We start from the raw sequence: 21,276 nt of genomic DNA, 5'->3' as shown, positions 1-21,276 counted from the left end.
CTATCTTTGGAGGTGCCTCTGGGTTTACTTGGGACCTCCGATCTTTGCTTATCAACTGAGTAGATTAGGCACACAGAAGCACCATCCAGGGGCTCCTCGAGGTGCTAAGTGAGGAATAACATCTGTGACCATAAAAGCTGGTTTGAGCAACAGTAGTTGGTCCCTAGTTGGTCAAAAGGTTTTGCTACGAGGGTTCAAGTCACACATGCATGGGCATTCCAAACAAACTATGTTTAAACTTGTTTCTGCAATCAGTGGATGGCTGGAGACAAGGCCCCTCAGTAATATACTTGTCTTAGACTCATTGGAGTGCCTTCGGAAAATAGATCCAATAAAAACAGGGACTTCTAGGGGAACCTGTGGGACCAATTAAATTCAAGATAGAGATGCCAGCTCAAATGTATGATTATTGGTTTTTGTTTTGTTTTGGGGGGGCTCTAGAGTGGGTGATCTTGATATATTTTCTTAAAAGAATTTGAAGTGAACATGGGACTTATTATGAAGAAATTTTAAGGAAAATGAACCTGCATTGAGTAGGAAAAGGCCAGAAAAGTTGTGCCAAGGAATCCCCCACCCGCCCCATTATGCTAATGTCCTTGCTCATTTGGGGAGGTTAGCAAGGACTGCTGTATGGGAATTTCTCCAGGAAACCGTCCTCCTTCCACCTTCCACCCCTGATTGCACCTCTTCAGACATCTGTTTGTGCCCCAAACTCAAAGACGTTGACAAGGACCATGGCTTGAGATCCTCGAGAATGCCAGCACTACCATTGTGATGTGGTCTAGCAAGAAGAGCACAGAGGTCTTCAGGCATGTGCTAGAGACAAGGAAATCCCGCCTTCAGACTGAGAGGGGAGCTAGGTTAAGAAATGGCAGCCTCACACTTTGGTATTCTTATTTAATAAAGGTTTCTATGCTCTTATATCAATGCTGTTTTACTCACCGAGTAAACTGTAACATTTATCTATCCCAGGCAACTATTGAAAGGGAAATTGATGACTTTCTGTCAATCTACTATAAAACTTCATACAAAGACACAGGTTATAATTGGGAAAATCCCAGATGGGACTCACATACCAAAAAAAAATGTGTTTTTAAAACACAACGGAATACTCAAGTTGTGAGTGCATAAATTGCTAACAAGTGGAACAACTTGGCCCCACTGCCTGCAAACTCTGAACAACTTTGCACTAGGCGGGCCCTCCCTAACGCCCTGCTAGTTGATTTCATTTCTGCTCATAGCAGCTCCTCCATTGGACTTTCAAGACTGTGGGCTCTCAGAAGGAGGTTGCCAGGCCTGCCTTCCAAGGAACCTTTGAGTGAATTCAAATCACCAACTTTTCTGCTAGCAGCTGAATGCTTAATCTTTAAACCACCTAAGGATTTCTTTGGGAGCCCAAGAAGAAATCATTTGCCAGAAACATCCTATGGCCGGAGAGAAGGAATGGCGTTTTTCATTGCCAAAGCCAGCCCGTAACTTCTCCCCTTTGAGCCAGAAGTGTTTGGGGCAAGGCTTCCCCCAGTATTCACATGTTCTAACCCCGTACTCTACTCACACACCACTTGTCTTTTCAGGGAAAGTCATGAGAACCAACTGTTTGAAGAAACACACAAGGTAATTTGCCGTGCATGAATGATGGTTGTAATGATTGCCCAGGCTGTTACGAATGATTAGACAGCACTCCACGATTTAATGACTTATGCTTGTGTTTTGATTAAACACAAGGTTGGAGCTGTGTGGCATTAGAGGTGAAAAAGGTATGGAGATGTATCTTCTACTAACCTCTCTGTACACGTGCCACACCTGTGCAGAATGCAAATATTATGTCTTGTTGCATTCATTGAAGTGTGGCCTACACAAAGGAGAAGGTGCAACAGCTGTCTGTAATGTGGTGCAAGTTGTCTGTCAGATTCTCTTGGGTTTAAAAGAGGGTCACTTTTAAAATGACATTAGGAACTTGGAGTTCACTGGGGAAGAGGGTTGGCAGGATGGAGAATGGAACAACCTGCAGAAAGTCATTCCTTGATTGGGTTCCTCTGCCCAGTTTGACCATCGAAGTAGATTTTTATGTTTGTGTTTTACAATAGTGAGGCGTCTCTGGAAGGGGATTTGCATATCTACCTTGTTCTATAGGCATTTTGAAAAGGAAATATTTTTGAACAAACTGTGGATGAACATTCTCCCTTCCCTTGACAATTACAGTGATACCACTGTTTTTATTAACAAGGAAAGATTAACAAGTAGGGAAACTGAGTCCCAGTGAGGTGACTTCTCAAGGTCATGCTTGAAAACACCTTTGGTAAATAAATGTATTTACACAATTACCTTAGATTCTGCTACTTTAGAGAGTTGGATGATAGTAGATTAACCCTTTGCCTCCCATGACCCCAGTTTTCCCATCTATGAAATTAAGGACTTGTGATAGATAAGGCAACCCCTTTTTATACCTTCCAGCACTAGTAACCTTTGGTTGTTTTTTTTTTTTTTTCAATGCAGCAGCTTTTATGTTTATTCCTCTTAGTCTGGGAGTTTTCTTCACTCTCAGCCTTTTCTTTCTCTTTCCAGACTGGACAACACTGGAGAAAGTAAAACTGTCCTCAGCGACATACAGCTTGGACGGGAGGACGAAGACGGCATGTTCACACTCTAGCACGTGACTTTTCCTAGGATCAGGGTGGGGCGTGGTGACATGAAATGTCGCAATAAATATTAGGATGTGATATGGTATGATTATTTTTTAAGAAGCCCCACCTATCCCAGTGGTTTCATTGACGGAATCTTGCTTACCTTCATAAGTGGAAGGTACTTCAGACGCCACGCCTTCTCCTCCTCTGTGCTTTAATCTATCCTGTAGTGTCACTGCTGACTGATGCCCCACAATACATTTGAATGCTTCCAGATGGTGCACTCACCACCACACCCACAAGGGTCCATTCAATCTCAGGACAGTTCTGAGATTTAGAAATACTTGCAAACAAGATCTGTCTTCAGATGTCATCTGTCTACTGGACCTACAAGAACTCATTGTCTAATCCATCATGAACTTGGTAACCTTCAGATATTAGAAGGAAAACCTCCTATCTCCCTATTTTCTTACCTGTGGGACAGAATTCTGTGTTCCTTCATTACTGCGGTTGTCTTTGTTGTTAGTGCATCGTCTCTTTCCTTGCACACTCAGCTTCCCGAATTCAAGATCCACTGCATGTGTTGTAGGCGAAGTCTGTGTTCCTGATCCACAGAGAAATGTAGAGTGATGGCGTCATTTTGACTCACAGCTAGAGCTCATATATTTCTTTTCATTTTAAAATTACTTTCTATTCACTTTCGATATCTTTAGAGGTGGCCATACTGTCATATGTTAATTTTTATTTTGTTAAATACATTTTTATTGTTGTATATAGATATGAAACAAAACAGTCAACATTTCAACCGTCTCCACGTGTGAAGTTCTGTGACATTAATTCTGTTCATGCGGTGCAACTATCACCCTAATTCCCAAATAATACCTTCCCCTTTCTTTTCTTTTGTTTTTCACTTTTTACTGTAGTGTGGCTGAAAAATTACAGAGCAAATTTACTTTTCATTCAATAATGTATGCACATCTTGTGTTATGACATTCATTGCAGTTCCTCAGTGTAATTGTGCTCTTTCCAGTCCCCTCCTGGCTTCATGCTTCCATTCATCCAGCTTTCCTGATCATTCCTGCCTTCCATGCTCTGCTCATGGGTAAATGCTGCCCCTTGGGGCAGTGAATATTATATAGGGCTTCTCTAGCCAGTCTCCAATTCTCACCAAATGACCTTTCCCTGCATGGGTCTGCTAAGAAGCTGTGGAAGACACTGATAGGTTCCCCTGTGAGTAACTGGAACTAGGAGTCCCTGGCACGCCCTGCTGCTGTGTATAAAATGAACCCTCTGAGCAGCAGGAGGAGGGGTCTCATTACCAGCCAGGAGTGGAGCACATCCTCTGGACCTGAGCTCCCTGTGCAGTGACCCTCCTGGATTCAGAAGACAGCTGCAACATCAGGGGAGCAGCGGCCGAACCAGAAGCCAAAGAAGAGAACAGAGTGATGGACTTCCTAACCCCCGGAGCACGTAAAGCGGAGTGCATTTGTGCGGGAGACTGGCTTTCAGAGTGGGGTTCCTTCTGCGCACTCAAGAGGGGAAGTCGGGCTCATTGACCCACAGAAGTGGAGCTGTGTGCCTTTAGAGTAAGGATTACTGGCGTGGGGTGCTTCTGGGCATTTAACTCAGGACGCTGGGTTTGCTGACCCACAGAACTTGAGCTGAATGCCTTTGAGTTGCGGCTTAGAGCAAATTCCCTGTGAGCATTTATTAGCAGATCTGAAAACACCTGTAACTTGCTCTGATCAACAACTCAACCCTAAGCATTTCTCATAGCATTATAGCTTGTTAACTTCCTTAATAAACCCTTTAATCATGTATTTTGTTTGTCTGTTCTGTGTAGCAACTGCAATTGATATCAGAATGTAGACAACAAGTAGAAAACATCAATTCAAACAACACAAAGTAGTCATTGTACCTTCTTCTTTGGCATTGCGTACTCCATTGGCCTATTACTTGGTTGAAAGTTGACCCCTGGGATCAGTAATAGGCCTCAAAGGTGTCTAACGATTGTGTACTTAAGCCACTTCACCACTAGGGCTATTTAGAAGGACCCTGGAAATGACATTGACAACCTCACTAAACTCAAGATCTAGTCTAGAAACAGGAGCGAAAAGGTTCTAGGGCCAGGGCCAGGGCCTCAGTTTCCTCATCTATCTGTTTTGCAGGGAACCATCTTCAAATATTTCCCAACTCTATTTTTGCAACTCCCGGATCAGGCGAACCCACCAACCATCAAATGCACGTTCATGAACTCGCTTCCAGCTCATGGTGATTGTAAAACTTCGGAGGCTGTCAAACTTTAGGGGAGCAGACTGTCTCATTTTTCTCCCATGGAGCAGTGGTGGGTCTGTACCATTGAACTTGCAATTAGCAGCCCAATGCCTAATGGGCAGTAACAGTGGGTCCTTTAATCAGATTAAGAAACATTTAAAACTAATCATAGTATTTTACAGCTGGTAAGCCATAAATTGGAACTGGTAGCACTGGGTAATATCATCCATGAGTTTCTATAGTAGTTCACAAACTTAGCTCAGTGCTGCGATCTACTGGGAATTCTTTACACTACCATCTGCTGAGTCCTACCTTGTAAGAGAGGCTTTTGTAATTAATTGCTTGGAGATGGGTATCTGAATGTTTTTCAGAACCTCTTCCAGGGGTTCTAGTGTAGTCAAGGCTGCGAATCAATGGCTGCAATCCAGTGGTTCTCAATGTGTGTTGACCAGACCAGCAGATCCAGCATTACCTCAAGCTTCTTAGATATGTAAGAATGGTCTCTAGCTCTTACCTACTCAATCACGAACTCGGTGCACAGCTCAGCAGTCTTGGTTTTCAGGAATCTTCAGTTGATTCTATAGACATTGGAGTTTGAGAACTATGATAGTAAAATGATCCCTAACCGGCAGATTGAGATTTCCATATAAGATTCTACTTTGTGCAGGGCTCCATGGTGATGGGCTTGGCCAGACAAAGGGTCAGGAGGCAAGGTTCAAGGGAAGGTCAGTGTCAGAGACCTCATTTAATCGGGCATCACTTTCTGTTTGGAGACTTACTGAAGCTTCTTCCTTATAAGCATCAGCTTCATTCCTCCCCTCTCCACTCTGCTCCATGCTGAGGCAGAGATTTTTCTGAATGCAGGCCTGAGATCCTTGTCTCTTGACGTCGAGTCCAGTCAGCCCTTGTCACCCACAATATTTTAGACCTACAAAACCGGATGGCAAAGTCCAATGACCTCAAAGGCCAGTTAGGGAATATAGAGGAGGCGGTTGTTGTGGCTTGTTAAAATTTCCACTTCAAGGCAGAAGGGTGTTTGTTTTTGATCATTTTATTGGGTGCTCATAAAATTCTTATCATAATCCATACATACATCCATTGTGTCAAGCACATTTGTACATTTGTTGCCATCACCATTCTCAAAACATTTGCCTTCTACTTGAGCCCTTAATATCAGCTCATTCCCCCCCCCCTTCCTCCCCGCTACTCCTTCTTCATGAACCCTTGATAATTTATAAATTATTATTTTGTCATATCTTACACTGTCTGACATCTCCCTTCATCCACTTTTCTGTAGTTCATCCCCAGGGAGGAGGTTATATGTAGATCTTTGTAATCAGTTCCCTCCAGGTATCGCCACTCTCTCACCACTGGTCCTGAAGGGGTCATCTGTCCTGGATTCTCTGTGTTTCCAGTTCCTATCTGTACCAGTGTACATCCTCTGGTCTAGGCAGATTTGTAAGATGTAATTGGGATCATGATAGTGGGAGGAGTAAGCATTTAAGAAGCAGAGGAGAGTTGTATGTTTCATCGTTGCTACCCTGCACCCTGACTGGCTTGTCTCCTCCCCGCAACCTTCAGTAAGGGGTGTCCAGTTGCCTACAGATGGTCTTTGGGTCTCCACTCTGCACTCACCCTCATTTAAAATGATATGAATTTTTTTTCTTTGATGCCTGATACCTGATCCCTGTGACACCTGTGGTCACACAGGCTGGTATGCTTCTTTCATGTGGGCTTTGATGCTTCTGAACTGGATGGCTGCTTGTTTATTTGCAACCCTTTAAGACCCCAGACACTGTATCTTTTGATAGCCAGGCACCATCAGCTTTCTTCACTACATTTCCAGGAGGAAATTTTATGGAAACTTTGAATTATTTATAATAATGACCTAAGCAAGCAACACAAGGCTGTGGGGCTGGCAGATGGCGGTGGTTTGAGACTTGATGATTAGGGTATGAGTGGGATTTGGGACAGAACAAGTATTTTACAAAAGGATTAATTAAATGTATATCCTTCTTATCTGGAAATTCCTTGATAAGAGAAGGTTGTTAATGTAGTTACTCCTCTATCTACTTCTTTGGGCAATCAGGATGAATTGGTACTCAGCTACAAGCAACTTTCTCTTATCTACTTTGTATAACCCAAGAGAAAGATTTGTGGCCCTTCAGAAGCTTAAAAACTACATGAGACAAAATACACTTGGGAAATGCAGCAGAAAGGGACCAGTGCTTCTTCCCATTGGTTCAAGGAAGCACATTGATACAGTACTCAGTTCTGCACCACGTTTGGTGGTGGGCCTACCATCAGACTTTAAGGCTTTCGCTCCCTGTAGAGTAACCTAATTCTGCAGTCTTTCACAGCTAAATACAATACATACCCGATTATGATAAGCACTTCGCGTGGTCTGTTATCTCACTGAATCTCCACGGTAGCTGGGCAAAGCGATATATAATGCATATGTATTTTGGACATGAGAACATAGAAGGAAAGACAGCTGAAGGACTTGGCTCTAATCATATAGTCCGGCTCCCTGTGACAGAATTGGGTCTTGAACCAACTGGAAGCACTCCAACCTCCTAACCACTGTCCTGTCCTTCAGAGGAGGGAGCCGATTCTGAGACTTCATAGGTGTGGCATGGTGTGTCATCTGCTTTTGACTCAAATGGATTTCACTTTGCTCAGACCCAGAGCAACGGAGGGTACTGATGGGTCTATAATGCCATCCTTTTTGTGGCTCAGTCTTCCCTGGTCCCCATATTCTTTACTCAGAATCCGATTTGCATTTACAAAGGAAGCTGCAAGCAGAGGACCTGGCAGGAACCTTAATGAAGCCAGGTGGGACACATTTACATGGGAATGTGTTGAACTAACTCATGAAGAGCTGAAGCCAGCTGTCAGCAAGCTTAATGAAAGGTTAACAGGAATCTGGCAATGGGTGGCTTGGGAGGCTCTTTGTCTCTCTAAAGAAAACAGAAAGTCGAGAAGTGGGCTCCCTGGGTGGAGGCAAGAGCAGAAGGAGGAAGCCACTTGAAACCAAACTGACTGGGTCTGGAAATAGGTTTCATTTAGATTTGTAAACATGTTGCAGTCTTTTTTTAAAAAAAGCACCGTGAGTTCTCAGCAATCTGAGCATCCGAAACAGCAAAGGGACGTGTTCCCGGATAAGATGAATGTTAATGCTGGTATGAAAGAGCTTGGGGAGCACTGAAGATGACTGCTTACAGAACAGAAGCTGGGTTCATTCTCTGAGTTGAAAAGGCACTGTTCTGCAGATACACTCTATCTATCTATCTATCTATCTATCTATCTATCTATCTATCTATCTATCTATCTATCTATCTATTATCTATCCTACATATACAGTTGGAGGGAGAGAGCAGGTGAAAAAACCCTCACAATGCTTCATTCCAACTCCCATTTTTCAGCTAATAAAACTGAGGCTCTGATAGGGGAGAAGGCTAAGCAGTAAGCCAAAGATAGAGACCTAAACCTGGTCCTAGATCCCACACCGTTGCTAGCCAAAGTAGGGCCCTGAGACTAGCAGCATCCATTTCCCTTGAGGGATTATTTAAAAGTGCAGATCCACACTAAGGTGCCACCCCAGATCAACTGAATTAGAATTTGTATTTTAATTAAGATCCCGAGGTGATTCATGTGTACATCAATGTTTGAAAATTCAGCGGCTGGAGCACTTGTTTTCAAACTTGACTGTGCATCAGAATGAGGTAGCGAAAGTAAAAAATACTGATGCTTGAGTTCCCGCAGAGGTCCTGATTTAAATGACCTGGGGAAGACCTGAGCAGGAATTGTGAAAGCATGTCAGTCAGGCGATTGTAACGTGAAGCCCAGTGTCTGAGCCACAGGACTGTTCTAAAGGAAGGGCAGCTTTGCACCGCAAAGTAATTTTGTTAATTAATCAAGATAAAGTTTGGCCTAAGTTCTGAGTTTATGTGGGTCTAGTACCCCCACATGATTTTGCTCTAAGAAATGATCAATAAAATTGCTCAAGAAGATCCGAGGAGACAAGCTAATGACCTAAATGTCCCAATTACTATGGAAGAGGCCAATTAAAGTAATTAAAAACCAAGATATAATATTTGGTTTGGGAAAAGTGATAATGAAAAAACAGAAGAGATAAACAGAGAAGGGATGGCCAAGGGTCAAAGTGGTGCCATCAATCTCTCCAGGAGTCCTCAGAGGGACAAATGCAGTTCTGACACTGAAATTAGCAAGAGACACTTGGAAGATTGGCTAAATACAAAGCTTTGCTGTAGAACAAGGGACATACTGAGAAGGTAGTGACCTTCTCCTTGTCCCTAAAAATGACAGGGAATTCTCCTGTATATTACTAATAGCACAGAATGGCCTGATTATATTCTGGTGCAAGTTATACAATATTAAAAAGACAGTGACTAGCTAACATTAATAACTACTCATCTTCCTGGACTATATACGACACTCAAATGAAAGAAGGAGTTAGCATGGAGGATCTATGGAACAGAAACAAGCGTGGTTTCCATTCCATTGCTTCATCCACACACACACAAAAGCTTACTGGGTTTCTGTCATGCGTGAAGGGGCTGGGCTAGGTGCTGGGATACAGCAACAAATCAGACACTCAGTCTCTGCTTGCAGGCAGTATGTACTCCATATGCCATTTCAGTCTGTATTTAATGACCCTAATCCATTGTTATCATTTATAACGTACCTACTGGCAAACATAGGAGCCTTGGTGTCACAGAACATGATAACTTGGCTACTAACTGAGAGGTCAGTAGTTCGAATTCACTGGGCACTCCATGAAAGAAAGTTGTGGCAGTGTGTTTCCAGGAAGATTATTAGCATTGAAAACTAGGGAACAGAGTTACCCTGTCTCATCAGATCACTATAAATTGGAATGGACTTGACAAGCAAGAGGTTTAATTTTTAGTTGAGAGGCAAAACTGATGAAAGAATAAAAAAAAACGAGATTTAGAAATTCTTGAAACTGCCCTTTCCTGAAGTTATGGGATGTCTATTGTGCCTACTATTTAAGCACCACTAGTCAACGAAGAAGTGGGGGTAAACCATTCAAATGTAAGAGGTGACGATCAGATTTAAGAAGTGATGATTACAGCATGAATTCTCACAGTGCAACTTTATGAGCTTAGAACATAGTCAAATTGGCTTTGTCAAAATACAATGTTAGAGTAATGGCAATTACTCTACCTACCTGCTATTTGCTTCATCCTTGTCTAGAAATTCTAGAACATATAGCACTCTCTACCAATGGAAGACTATATCCCCATTTTACAGAGGGAAAAATGGAAGTCCAAAAAGGCAAAATTACTGTGTGGTTCCCACTGGGTGATTCATGAGCCAGAACTTGAAATAAGTGTTCTGATTTGTCCTCATCTCAGAGGATGAAATCATCTTTTGCCGATGCCTACCATATGCACCTAACTTTGTGCACAGACCTTGTGGTAGTTAGATTTTATGTCAACTTGATTTTATGTCAACTGTGTGCAGGCAAGGGTGGAATCCAATCTGTCAATTAGGTCACAGTCTGATGATGCCTCTTTAAAAGATGTGGCTTTTGTGTAAGGGAAAAATTGGGGACCTGTCACTCTCTCTGCCACCTTGCCATCTGGGCTTCACTGGGAATCTGCGCCTACTTCCAGTGGTGACTCCATGTGGGCCACCTGACCCTGAGGGCAGTCTGGACCTTGCTCTGTTTCCACCAAACTGTGACTCTGCGCTCCAGCCTTTGATCTACGGGTTTCTGACTTCACCTTTCAGGGTCATCAGCCTGCCGCCACTTGAGGCTGAAGAGGGCTCCGGTTACAACAGACTCATGGACTTGAGTTGAACAGAATATGGATGCCTCATCTCCCTTCAGCTGCTCCATCAACAAGGTCCTGTCTTTGTTCCCTCTCCTGACTCGGGATGCTTGGCACTGTTTTAATCTGTTCCTCTCAGCTTTGGTTTTCAATCTCTTCCCAAATTTAATCTCAGACCGTTCTTCACTGACATGAAAAGAAATTACAGAACTTGATTATACCTCCTGGCTTGGGGATCAAGATCATTAGAAAAGACAGCAGAGTCTTGTTTGCTTCCCGATAATCCTCTGGGTATACCATTGTGTAGAAAGTTAAAAATAAGTTCCCTAACCAAAGATTCACTATCAACCAATGCTAAAACCTTTTTAAAAATTGTATTTGTTGTTCAAACTATTGCAACATGTTAGGGTATAGAAAGAACATTATATAATTTTGCCCAATTGGATGGATGCAAAAAAAATTGCTTGGTCCTTCTCAGTCTCAGTTTTATATCTAGAAATTGGGACTAATAATAGTATCCTCCTCATACGTATTGCCATTGAGTCAATTTCTACTCAAATTAACTGGGACTTTGAGATTATGAATCTTTAAGGATGCAGACAGGCTCATCTGTCTCCCACAACTCAGCTGGTGGGTGTGAACTTCTGACCTTATTGTTGCTATTGTAAGGTTAGTACATTCTCAGCCACAACAAAGGTAGTGATGTAAATGTATGTTGATGGTGTTTTCTGGCAGGTCCCCAATGTAGTCCTCCATAGTCTTCCAGTAAGAATGGATCAGGCCTAGAAAGGGGAACTGATTATAAGGATCTACATATAACCCCCTCCCTGGGGCATGGGCAATAGAAAAGTGGGTGAAGGGAGACATGAATCAATGTAAGACATGAAAAAATAATAATAATTTATAAATTATCAAGGGTTATAGTTATCCAGGTGGGGAGCGGGGAGGGAGGGGTAAAATGAGGAGCTGATACTAAGCGCTCAAGTAGGAAGCAAATGTTTTGAGAATGATGGTGGCAACAAATGTGCTTGACACAATGGATGCATGGATTGTGATGAGTTGCATAAGCCCCCAATAAAATGACTGAAAAAAAGAATGGGCCAGGCCAGTTGGAGAACTAGCACATAAAAATTGGAGCTTGGTATCAGCTCCTCATTTTTTCTCTCCCTCCCCATTCCCCCTCGCTCATGAACCCTTGATAATGTATAAATCATTATTATTTTAACATATCTTACATTGCCCTTGGATAAGGACTCAAGTGGAAAGCAAATATTTCGAGTGATGAGGACTAATGTGCTTGACACAATGGATGTATACATGGATTGTGACAAGAGTTGTATGAGCCCCCAATAAAATTATTTTTTTTTAAACTGGAGCTTTTTGGTCTATCTCAGAAGTTTAGTTTCTGTCACCTGATTTATGATTTTGTACTTTAGAGAGTCTAAAGACTATCTCAGAGCCCTGATGGTGTAGTGGTTACAAATTGTGTTGTTAACTGCAGGTCCTCAGTTCAAAACAAGCTGCTCCTTGAGAGAAAGATGGGGATTTCTACTCTCATAAAGATTTGCAGTCCTGGAAATTCACAGGGACCATTCTACCCTGTCCTTTAGGGTCACCGTGAGCAAGAATTGACTCTATGCCAGCGAATTTGGGAAGAGCCATCTGGGGAAAAGGGTAGAATGCATATGCAAAGGTGCCACACTTAGAGATGCTGATATGGTGAGTGTGGAATAGATTCAAATTGTGCAGGCCTGCACCCCACATTTTCATAACCTCCCCAGGAGGAGTTCTGAGGCAGAGGGCGGTAGATTACCTCAGAGGCTCACCTTCAAACAGAACTCCTATCAGCCATCTCTAGTCCTAATCCCTCTATTTTGCAATCCTTTTGTGAACGTTGACTTTGTTTTATCTTTGGATTGCCGTTAGACCCTCTACCTAACTTAGCCCTTTCTTGCCATGGTGGTCACACCTTGGTAAAGTGCCTTAATCATGTATGGTTCTTACTATTTTTTGTTGTTGACATTTTCGAATGCTCGGATTATTCACTGCAAACGTACATCAAACAATCTAACACTATTAAAACGAACTTAAATTATTACTATGAGGGTCACACACAATCCATTCAGCATCGCAGTCCTGTTAAGCATTGCCTTCCTCGGTGTACTCACCCCGGGTAGAGTTGGAGCGAGCAGGAGATGACATCTCCTTGGTTCCTCGCTCTCTGAATTCTCAGTCTCTCTACCCGGGTTCATACAGGCAGTTCGGCTGGCCGTTTGACATCATGCTGGGTCTTATCAGGGTCCCCAGACTTTCTGGGGTGGCTCCTAGTCCACCTGTTTACTTCTTTGCTGTGCCTCAGCATTTCTGCGGGCCTTGTAGGACTTTCCTTTTCTTTGAAGATGGAGTTCCTTGTGTTCATCATTCATTGTCCTACAAGGCAGGTCGGCGTCTTGCAAGGCAGTTCTTTATTGCTCTCATCAATGTGAGACAGGTATAAATTGATGATGATCTGTGTTCTTTCACACAGCTGTTAATTAACCGAGCAAATAACAGTATAGTAAGAACATTTCCCCAGAGCAACAGCGAGAACTTCGAGCACAAGGGAATGCTACTGAGTGGGGGTGGTTTCGTCCATAAGTCCGTATGATAAGTCCATGTCTCTGAGTTGAGCCCGTGCAGGAGACCCATATTTCACTAAATGAAAATGCCTAGTCCACAGGCTTTCCAGAGAAGGTCATTTTCATGGTGGTGGTATGTTACCTTGGTTTCACTTCTCGGGAGACCACTTGGAGTGAGGCACGAAGCGATTCTGAGTTTATGTGCTCTATGCAGGTAGGCAAACATTTTCTACCAGGAGTGCCGTATTCATTTCCACACTTGAAGGAAATGCCTTCCGTGGCGGTGGGTGCTGTTTGTCCCCAAACTAAGCTCAGGCAGAGGGAAGGAAAGTGCAGGAGCCAGAACCAGAAGTTCCAAATGTCCAAAGGCACAGCAGGTTGTCTTGCTTCGACCAAAACTGAGTCAGGAAACAGAAGTATGTTTTTTCATTTGATGTGCTGGTTCTTGCCCTTAAATAGTGCTCCAGGTTCATAGATAGCTTTTTTTGAACACCTCTTCCTGATTGGTGTGGCTCTGGCTTAGCTCTTTATTCCATCCTAAATTCATCGAAGGTGACATTGATACTCCTGTGGTCTCTACATACCTGTTCTGCAGGAAATGGGCCGTCTCCCAGCACTCTTACACTCTTACATCTCATTCATTCCTCTGGTACCAGCTACACCTTTGGTCTTCCAAGATGAGCTTGGAAAATGACAAGGTGATCATTTTGAGTTTAAATCATTCTTGAAAAAACCATGGATTATAGCGTGTAGACAACATGTTAAATGTTGGACATTGTCCCCAAGGTAAGTGCTGGAAGTTAGACTTTCTTTGCATCTTAAATTTATTTCATGTATCTTTTGTTTTGATGGATTTCCTTCTCACTAAATGGTGAACAGGGGGGGGGGTTTCCAATATTTTAAATGTGGATTATTTAAGATTTTGCTGCTCAGTGAGCAAGATGTTATTCAATGATCTAAATCCCTGTTGTCAAGGAGACCTTAACACTAGAAAAATGACATGTAGGTCTGGCTGGAAGATGTAAGCTCATACATCTCATAGCAGAGTGGCTCCTTTACACTATGTTCCCGCTCCATTTTTTTTTTCATAATAAGGGCCGGTTGATTTATTTTCCCATGTTTTGTTGAATTTTATAAATTCTTGGCAAGTTAAACGCACACATGCATACACACACACGCACACACTCACATGCACATACAGCATTTGCTGTCACATTGGTTTCAACTCCTGGTGACCTCATGTACATCAGCTGCCCCATACCATTTGGGATGGCTGAGATCTTTTAGAACAGCGGTTCTCAACCTGTGGGTCTCTGCTCCTTTGGGGGTCGAAAGACCCCTTCGCAGGAAACACATATTTCTGATGGTCTTAGGAACCAAGACACTGGCCCGCTACCTGTCTCTAGGCAGGTCCTCCCACATGCAGATATGCCCGCATACAAGTACCCAGCATGAAGACTCACCCATGCTACCCCATGCCTTAAGACAACATTTCATGTATTTGTTATTAGAAAAGAATATTTCACAATATATAATTATATATTGTTTTGTAATCAATCACTATGCTTTCATTATGTTCAGTCTGTAACAATGAAAATACATCCTGCCTATCAGATATTTACATTAGGATTCATAACAGTGGCAAAATTACAGTTATGATGTAGCAATGAAAATAATTTGATGGTTGGGGTCACCACAACATGAGGAACTGTTGATTTTTGGTTAACTGTTTGTACCGCACAGGGACACCAGATACAGAATTTTATCAATCAGAAGTTCCCTATCCCCCTGACACTAATTGATGGAAAGTTTATTTTTGTCACTGAGGAAAAATCTGCTCCTTGTGGTTTTGTCAGGCCTTGGTCTTTCTTTCTCCATGTGAACTAAAATAGTAGAGTTGTTCCCTCTCAACTCGACAGCTCTTCAGATATTTTCAGGCAATTGTCATATCGTTCCTGCCTCCAAAGTCCGTTCATTTAGTTCAAAACATTCCATTTTACTTCTCTGTCATTCTTGTCACTATTCCCTCTTAAAATGGGGTTACTGGTAAGAAAAAATAGCCCAATTTTAAGGTACATAAAAGAGTTGGTAGAACTTTTTTTCTAGGAAGATATATGAATGGCTGAGCCCAAACCATATTGAAAGTATTTCACACTGAATAGAGTGGCTATAATCAGGAGGTCAATAGCAATGTTGGTGAGAACGAGGAGATCTTGCTGAGGGAGAGTAACATGGTGTGATCACTTTGGAAAACAGTCTGGATGAATCTCAAAATATCAAATACATGATTACTAAGTGACCCAACAGTTCCATTCTTAGGTACATACCTAAAGAAGATATGTGATAACACAAAGATTGGTATCTACCAGGATAAATAAAAGAGGATGGCTACGAAATCATGGACATCCTGATTAAACAAACATATCAAAATGTGAAGCTATTGTTTCTCAACCCACCTTCCATCTAGGTCTATGGGGGGACTTCAAATGGTTGAGAGAAAATTAAATTTTCCACCAACTTTGTGAAACCCCTTACTACGTACTTGAGAAAAGCTTGGTTCCCTTTGATTCACCCCCCCCCCCCCAGGAGCTCCGCATTCTTTGATTCACATCACATGAAATGGCACCGTGCTCCTTAGCAGCACGGATGCTGAGACTTGGTCTCACATGCTTTGGACATGTGGGCAGGAGCGTCAGTCCCTGGAGAAGGACACCAGGCTTTTTAGAGCAGACGGGCCAGGCAGAAGAGGAAGGCCCTCAAGAAGGTAGATTGAAGCTACCACGGCAGCAATGGGCTCAAGCGTAAGAACCAGTGTGTGCCGGGTGCTGGAATGGGCAGGGTTTCGTTCTGTTGCGCACAGGGTCACTATGGGCCAGAATCAACTCGATGGCACCTAACAACGACAGTGTACCATCATTTGGGTATCCATTCCTCCACAGATGGGCACTGTGGCTGTTCCCCTCTTTTCGCTATTTTGGGTAACCTTGCAATAAATGTGGGGGTGCATACACATGCTAGTGTTTTATTCCTTATTTCTTTTGCATATATACTGAGTTGATTGGTTGCAGGGTCATGTGATATTTCTATTCACATTTGTTTGAGGAAGTACCATACTATTTTTCATAATGGCTATACAATTTTGGAATCTCATCAGCAATGTATGAGTGTTTTCATCTCTACACATCCTCTCCAGCATTTATTTCCTGACTTTTTTGAATTTTGATATCAGTGCCAGCCCTAGGTGGTATCTCACAAGTGTTTTGATTTGTATTTCTCTTTTAGCTAGTGATTGTAAACATTTCTTCAAGTGATTGTTGGCTACTTCGATCTATCTCTGATGAATTGTCTATGCATGTTTACTGCCCAAATTTGAATTGGATTATTTGTTTTCCTATTGAGGATTACAGATTCCTATAGATTTTGAGGGTAGCCCTCTTTCCAACACCAAACTTGTTTTAGTTCTCTAACAGGTTTTTGCAATCAGGGAGTGAGTGGCTGCCTACTTTTTTTTTTAATAGTATTTTATTATCCTGGGTTTTTTCCTTTCCAAATATAGTTGGTGACTAGTTTTTCCATTCTTTTGAAGAACTGTGTTAGGATCTGGATCATGATGGTGTTGTATTTAAGATGGTTTTCAGTAACATTGATATGTTAACTATATTGTCTTTTTACCCATAAATATGGAATATTCTTTCATTTAGGTAAATCTTTCTTATTATTGACTCCTAATTTTATAGTATTGTAATATGAAAAGATAGTTTGTATGTCTCAAATTTTAAATCTTTTATTGATGCTTGCTTCATGTCCTAACATATGATCTATTCTGGAGTACACTCCATGTGTCCTAGAAAAAATGTGTGCTGTTGTTGGGTTAAATGTTCTCTAGATGTCTAAAATTTCGAATTGATTAATTGTGTTGTTTAGCTCTTATGTATCTTTGTTGATTTTATTTCAATTTCATCTGTCTTTCCTCATGAATGGTGAATTGAGGTCTCCTACTATTTTTTGAATATTGTCTATTTGTTTCTTCAACTCTGTGTGAGTTTGAGTAATGTATTTTAAGGGCCTTTTATTGGTGGTATCGATGTTCGTTAATGTCATGTCTTCTTGTTTGTGGTTTTACTTTTTAATGGCTTTTTCTTTTACTTCTATTTATCAGAAATTAATGTTGCTACTCCTGCTTTTTATGGCTACTGTTAGCTTGGTACTTTTTTTCCATCCTTTGATTTTTGGGTCCATTTTTGCCGTTGTGTCTGAGATGTGTTTCCTATAAGCAGCATATCAATGGGTCTAATTTTCTTATCTATTCTACTAGTCTCTCTCTCTTAACTAGTGAGTTTAATCCATTTACATTGATTGTGCTTATTGATGTTGCTGTGAGGTGCAGTTCATTTGGCTCTGACTCACAGAGACTGACCCATTGCACAACAGAACAAACCACACCTTTACAACTGTTCTTAGGTTTGAGTCCCTTGTTGCAGCCACTGTGTCAAACCATCTTGTCAAGCCCTTTCTCTTTTTCACTGCCTGTGGTAGTTACATAATCTGGTGTCAACTCAAAAAGGGGTGGAGTCTAGCCTATCAATCAGGTCGCAGCTTGATGGCTTCATTTGGAGGCGCTAAGGAGACAAATAGCTCACTAGGGACACTCTCTGTTTCATATTCCTGATGACAAGACACATGGAGCTACACTAGAACCCTGGAGCTGGTAGTGTCATGTGGAGACTCACACCAGTGCTGAGATGCTTCCACTGCCACTGGATCCATAAGACTTTCCACCCATTAGCCTGTGATCTTTCTGCGTTTGGAGTCATTGCATGGCTACTTGAGTCTAAAGAGGAATTTATGGAATAGTACTGACATATGGGGTTATATCAGACTTATGAACTTGATCTGGACTGGGCTGGGATGTTTTCTTAATGTACAACTGCTCTTTGATATAAAGTTCTCTCTTACACATATGAGTGTCTATAAATTTGTTTCTGTAGTCTACCCAGGCTAACATACTGCCCCATCCACTTTACCAAGCATGATGTCATTTTTGAGGTACTGGCAGCTCCTGGTAACATGTCCAAAGTATGTGAGACAAATTCTTGCCATCCTTGCCTCTAAGGAGCATTTTTGCTGTTTCACCAAGACAGATCTTTTTATTCTTTTGGCAGTCCATGGTACTTTCAATATTCTTTACCGGCACTGTAGTTCAAATGCATCAATTTTCCTTCAGTCTTCCTTATTCAATATCCAATTTTCACATGCATATGAGGTAATAGAAAATACGATGGCTTGGGTCAGGTGCACCTTAGTCCTCAAAGTAGCAGCCTTACTTTTCAAACTTTAAAGAAACTATGTGCAGCAGATATGCTGAATGCAAGCATCATTGGATCTTTGAGTGCTGCTTCCATGAGCATTGATTGTGGATTATTCCAGCACGATGAAATCTTTAACAGCAACATTCTTTTCTGCATTTAGTTGCCCATTTTTCCTTTTTTGTTTTTAATCTTACTTTTTTGGGTATGTTTCCATGGTTTTTCTTTTATATTTTATGGATGTTTATCAAATTTCCTTAATGCAATTTTAAAAATTATCTTTCCAAGTTTAAGGTAACTTGTTCTATTTTGTAAGCTACTCAATTTCTTCTCCATTCACCTGTTTTATATATACTTTATTTCCTTTATTATTTTATTATTGTATTCATTGTGTAAAATGATCTCTAGTTCCTAATTTATACTCTTGTAGTTTTGACTCACTTTATATGTTACTTTGATGAGTTTGAGTATTTTTGTAAGATTGGTCTTACTTTTAAAATTTCTTTAATTTTATATGAAAATGTCTATGGTTATTCATCATATTTGAGGGCAAATTTTACCAGATATAAGACTCCTGGTTAGAGCCAGGGCGTGGTGCCCCAACAGACTGGACTGGAAAACGCTCCTAAGGGCCAGCAAACGATCCCTGAACTAACTACAAGCTTTTCTCTTGTGAACTGTTTTATTCTGTTCTTTGTCAGTGGTTTGTTTTTGTTGTTTTGTTGTCTGGTTGTATACTGTTGCTTTGTTTTCCTCTGTCTAGTTTTCGTGCATGTTAGTGACTCCACAGGTCTGTCTGAATAGGACAGGCTGGATGAACTATCTGGATGAAAAACAACGGGACCGACAGTTTTGGGGGGACTTGGGGTGGGGGGTAGGGGGGGTAAGGAAGTGGTGTTAACAAACCCAGGGACAAGGGAAAAACATGGGACCCCAAATGGTAGAGAAGTGGGAGTGGCAGGCCTGGTGGGAAATGATCAAGGGTAAGGTTGCTTAGAGAAGAGGTATACTCTAGCCCAGGTGGCAATGAAGCATGGTAGTAGGGCAGGAGGAAAGTCAAGGGAGATGGAGGAAAGAGCTAGGAGTCAAAGGGCATTCATGGAGGTCTAGACAAAGACATATACATGCAAATATATATAGGAGGATGGGGAAATAGATCTATGTGTCTATATTTATAGGTCAAGTATTAAGGTGGCGGAAGGACCTTGGGCCTCTACTCAAACACTCCCTCAATGCATGAATACTTTCTTTTATTAAATTGGAACTCTATGATGCTCACTCTCCCGACACAACGGCTGGAGCCAAAGTGTGTGAACAAGTAAATGTGGTGAAGAAAGCTGATGGTGCCCGGCTATCAAAAAAGATAGTGACTGGGGTCTTAAAGGCTTGAAGATAAACAAGCGGCCCTCTAGCTCAGAAGCAACAAAGTCCACATGGAAGAACACACCAGCCTGAGTGAGCGAGTGGTCCCAAAGGGATCAGTTACCAGGCATCAAAGAACAAAAAATCATATCATTGACTGCACACCTCCATGATAGGATCGCTGAAGACAAATGGGTGCATAAGCAAATGTGGTGAAGAAAGCTGATGGTGCCCGGCTATCAAAAGAGATAGTGACTGGGGTCTTAAAGGCTTGAAGATAAACAAGCGGCCCTCTAGCTCAGAAGCAACAAAGTCCACATGGAAGAACACACCAGCCTGAGTGAGCGAGTGGTCCCAAAGGGATCAGTTACCAGGCATCAAAGAACAAAAAATCATATCATTGACTGCACACCTCCATGATAGGATCGCTGAAGACAAATGGGTGCATAAGCAAATGTGGTGAAGAAAGCTGATGGTGCCCGGCTATCAAAAGAGATAGTGTCTGGGGTCTTAAAGGCTTGAAGGTGAACAAGCGGCCATCTAGCTCAGAAGCAAATAAGCCCACATGGAAGAAGCACACCGGCCAGTGCGATCACGAGGTGCCCAAGGGACCAGGTATAAGGCATCATGCAAAAAAAAAAAAAGATGTGTGCGTGTATGTATGTGTATATATGTGTATATGTATATATGTATGTATATATGTATATATATATCATATTAAATGAAGGGGAAAGTGCAGAGTGGAGACCCAAGGCCCAAGTGTCAACCGATGGAGATCCCCTCATAGAGGGGTTTAGGAGAGGAGATGGGTTAATTAGGGTGTGAGGTAGTATCGATGAAGAACACAGCTTTCCCCCGGATCCTGGATGCTTCCTCCCCCCAACTACCATGATCCGAATTCTACCTTGCAGGGCTGGATAGGACAGAGGCTGTACACTGGTGCATATGAGGGTTGGAGGTACAGGGAATCCAGGGTGGATGATACCTTCAGGACCAAGGGTGTGAGGGACGATGCTGGGAGAGTGGAGGGTGAGTGGGTTGGAAAGGGGGAACTGATTACAAGGATCCACATGTGACCTCTTCCCTGGGAGAGGGACAGCAGAGAAGGGGGGAAGGGAGACTCCGGATAGGGCAAGATATGACAAAACAACGATGTATAAATTACCAAGGGCATATGAGGGAGGGGGGAATGGGGAGGGAGGAGGGGAAAAAAAAGAGGACCTGATGCAAGGGGCTTAAGTGGAGAGCAAATGCCTTGAGAATGATTGGGGCA

The 21,276-nt window shown here is 42.1% G+C and overlaps 1 protein-coding gene across 1 annotated transcript in view; it reads left to right on the top strand.

Moving 5' to 3' along the window:
• The window catches only part of TIMD4 (T cell immunoglobulin and mucin domain containing 4), a 63,891-nt gene extending 61,241 nt beyond the window's left edge, over positions 1–2,650 (top strand). The window contains exons 8-9 of the mRNA XM_075542719.1: positions 1,575–1,614; positions 2,566–2,650. Coding sequence (XP_075398834.1) covers positions 1,575–1,614; positions 2,566–2,650 — 125 coding nt within the window. The remainder of the gene's footprint in view (positions 1–1,574; positions 1,615–2,565) is intronic.
• Positions 2,651–21,276: the final 18,626 nt, after the last annotated feature.

Source organism: Tenrec ecaudatus, chromosome 2 (genome assembly GCF_050624435.1).
Source record: "Tenrec ecaudatus isolate mTenEca1 chromosome 2, mTenEca1.hap1, whole genome shotgun sequence".
Taxonomy (NCBI): Eukaryota; Metazoa; Chordata; class Mammalia; order Afrosoricida; family Tenrecidae; genus Tenrec; species Tenrec ecaudatus.
The sequence above is the reverse complement of the archived record's forward strand: the minus strand, read 5'-3'. Positions and strand labels throughout refer to the sequence as shown.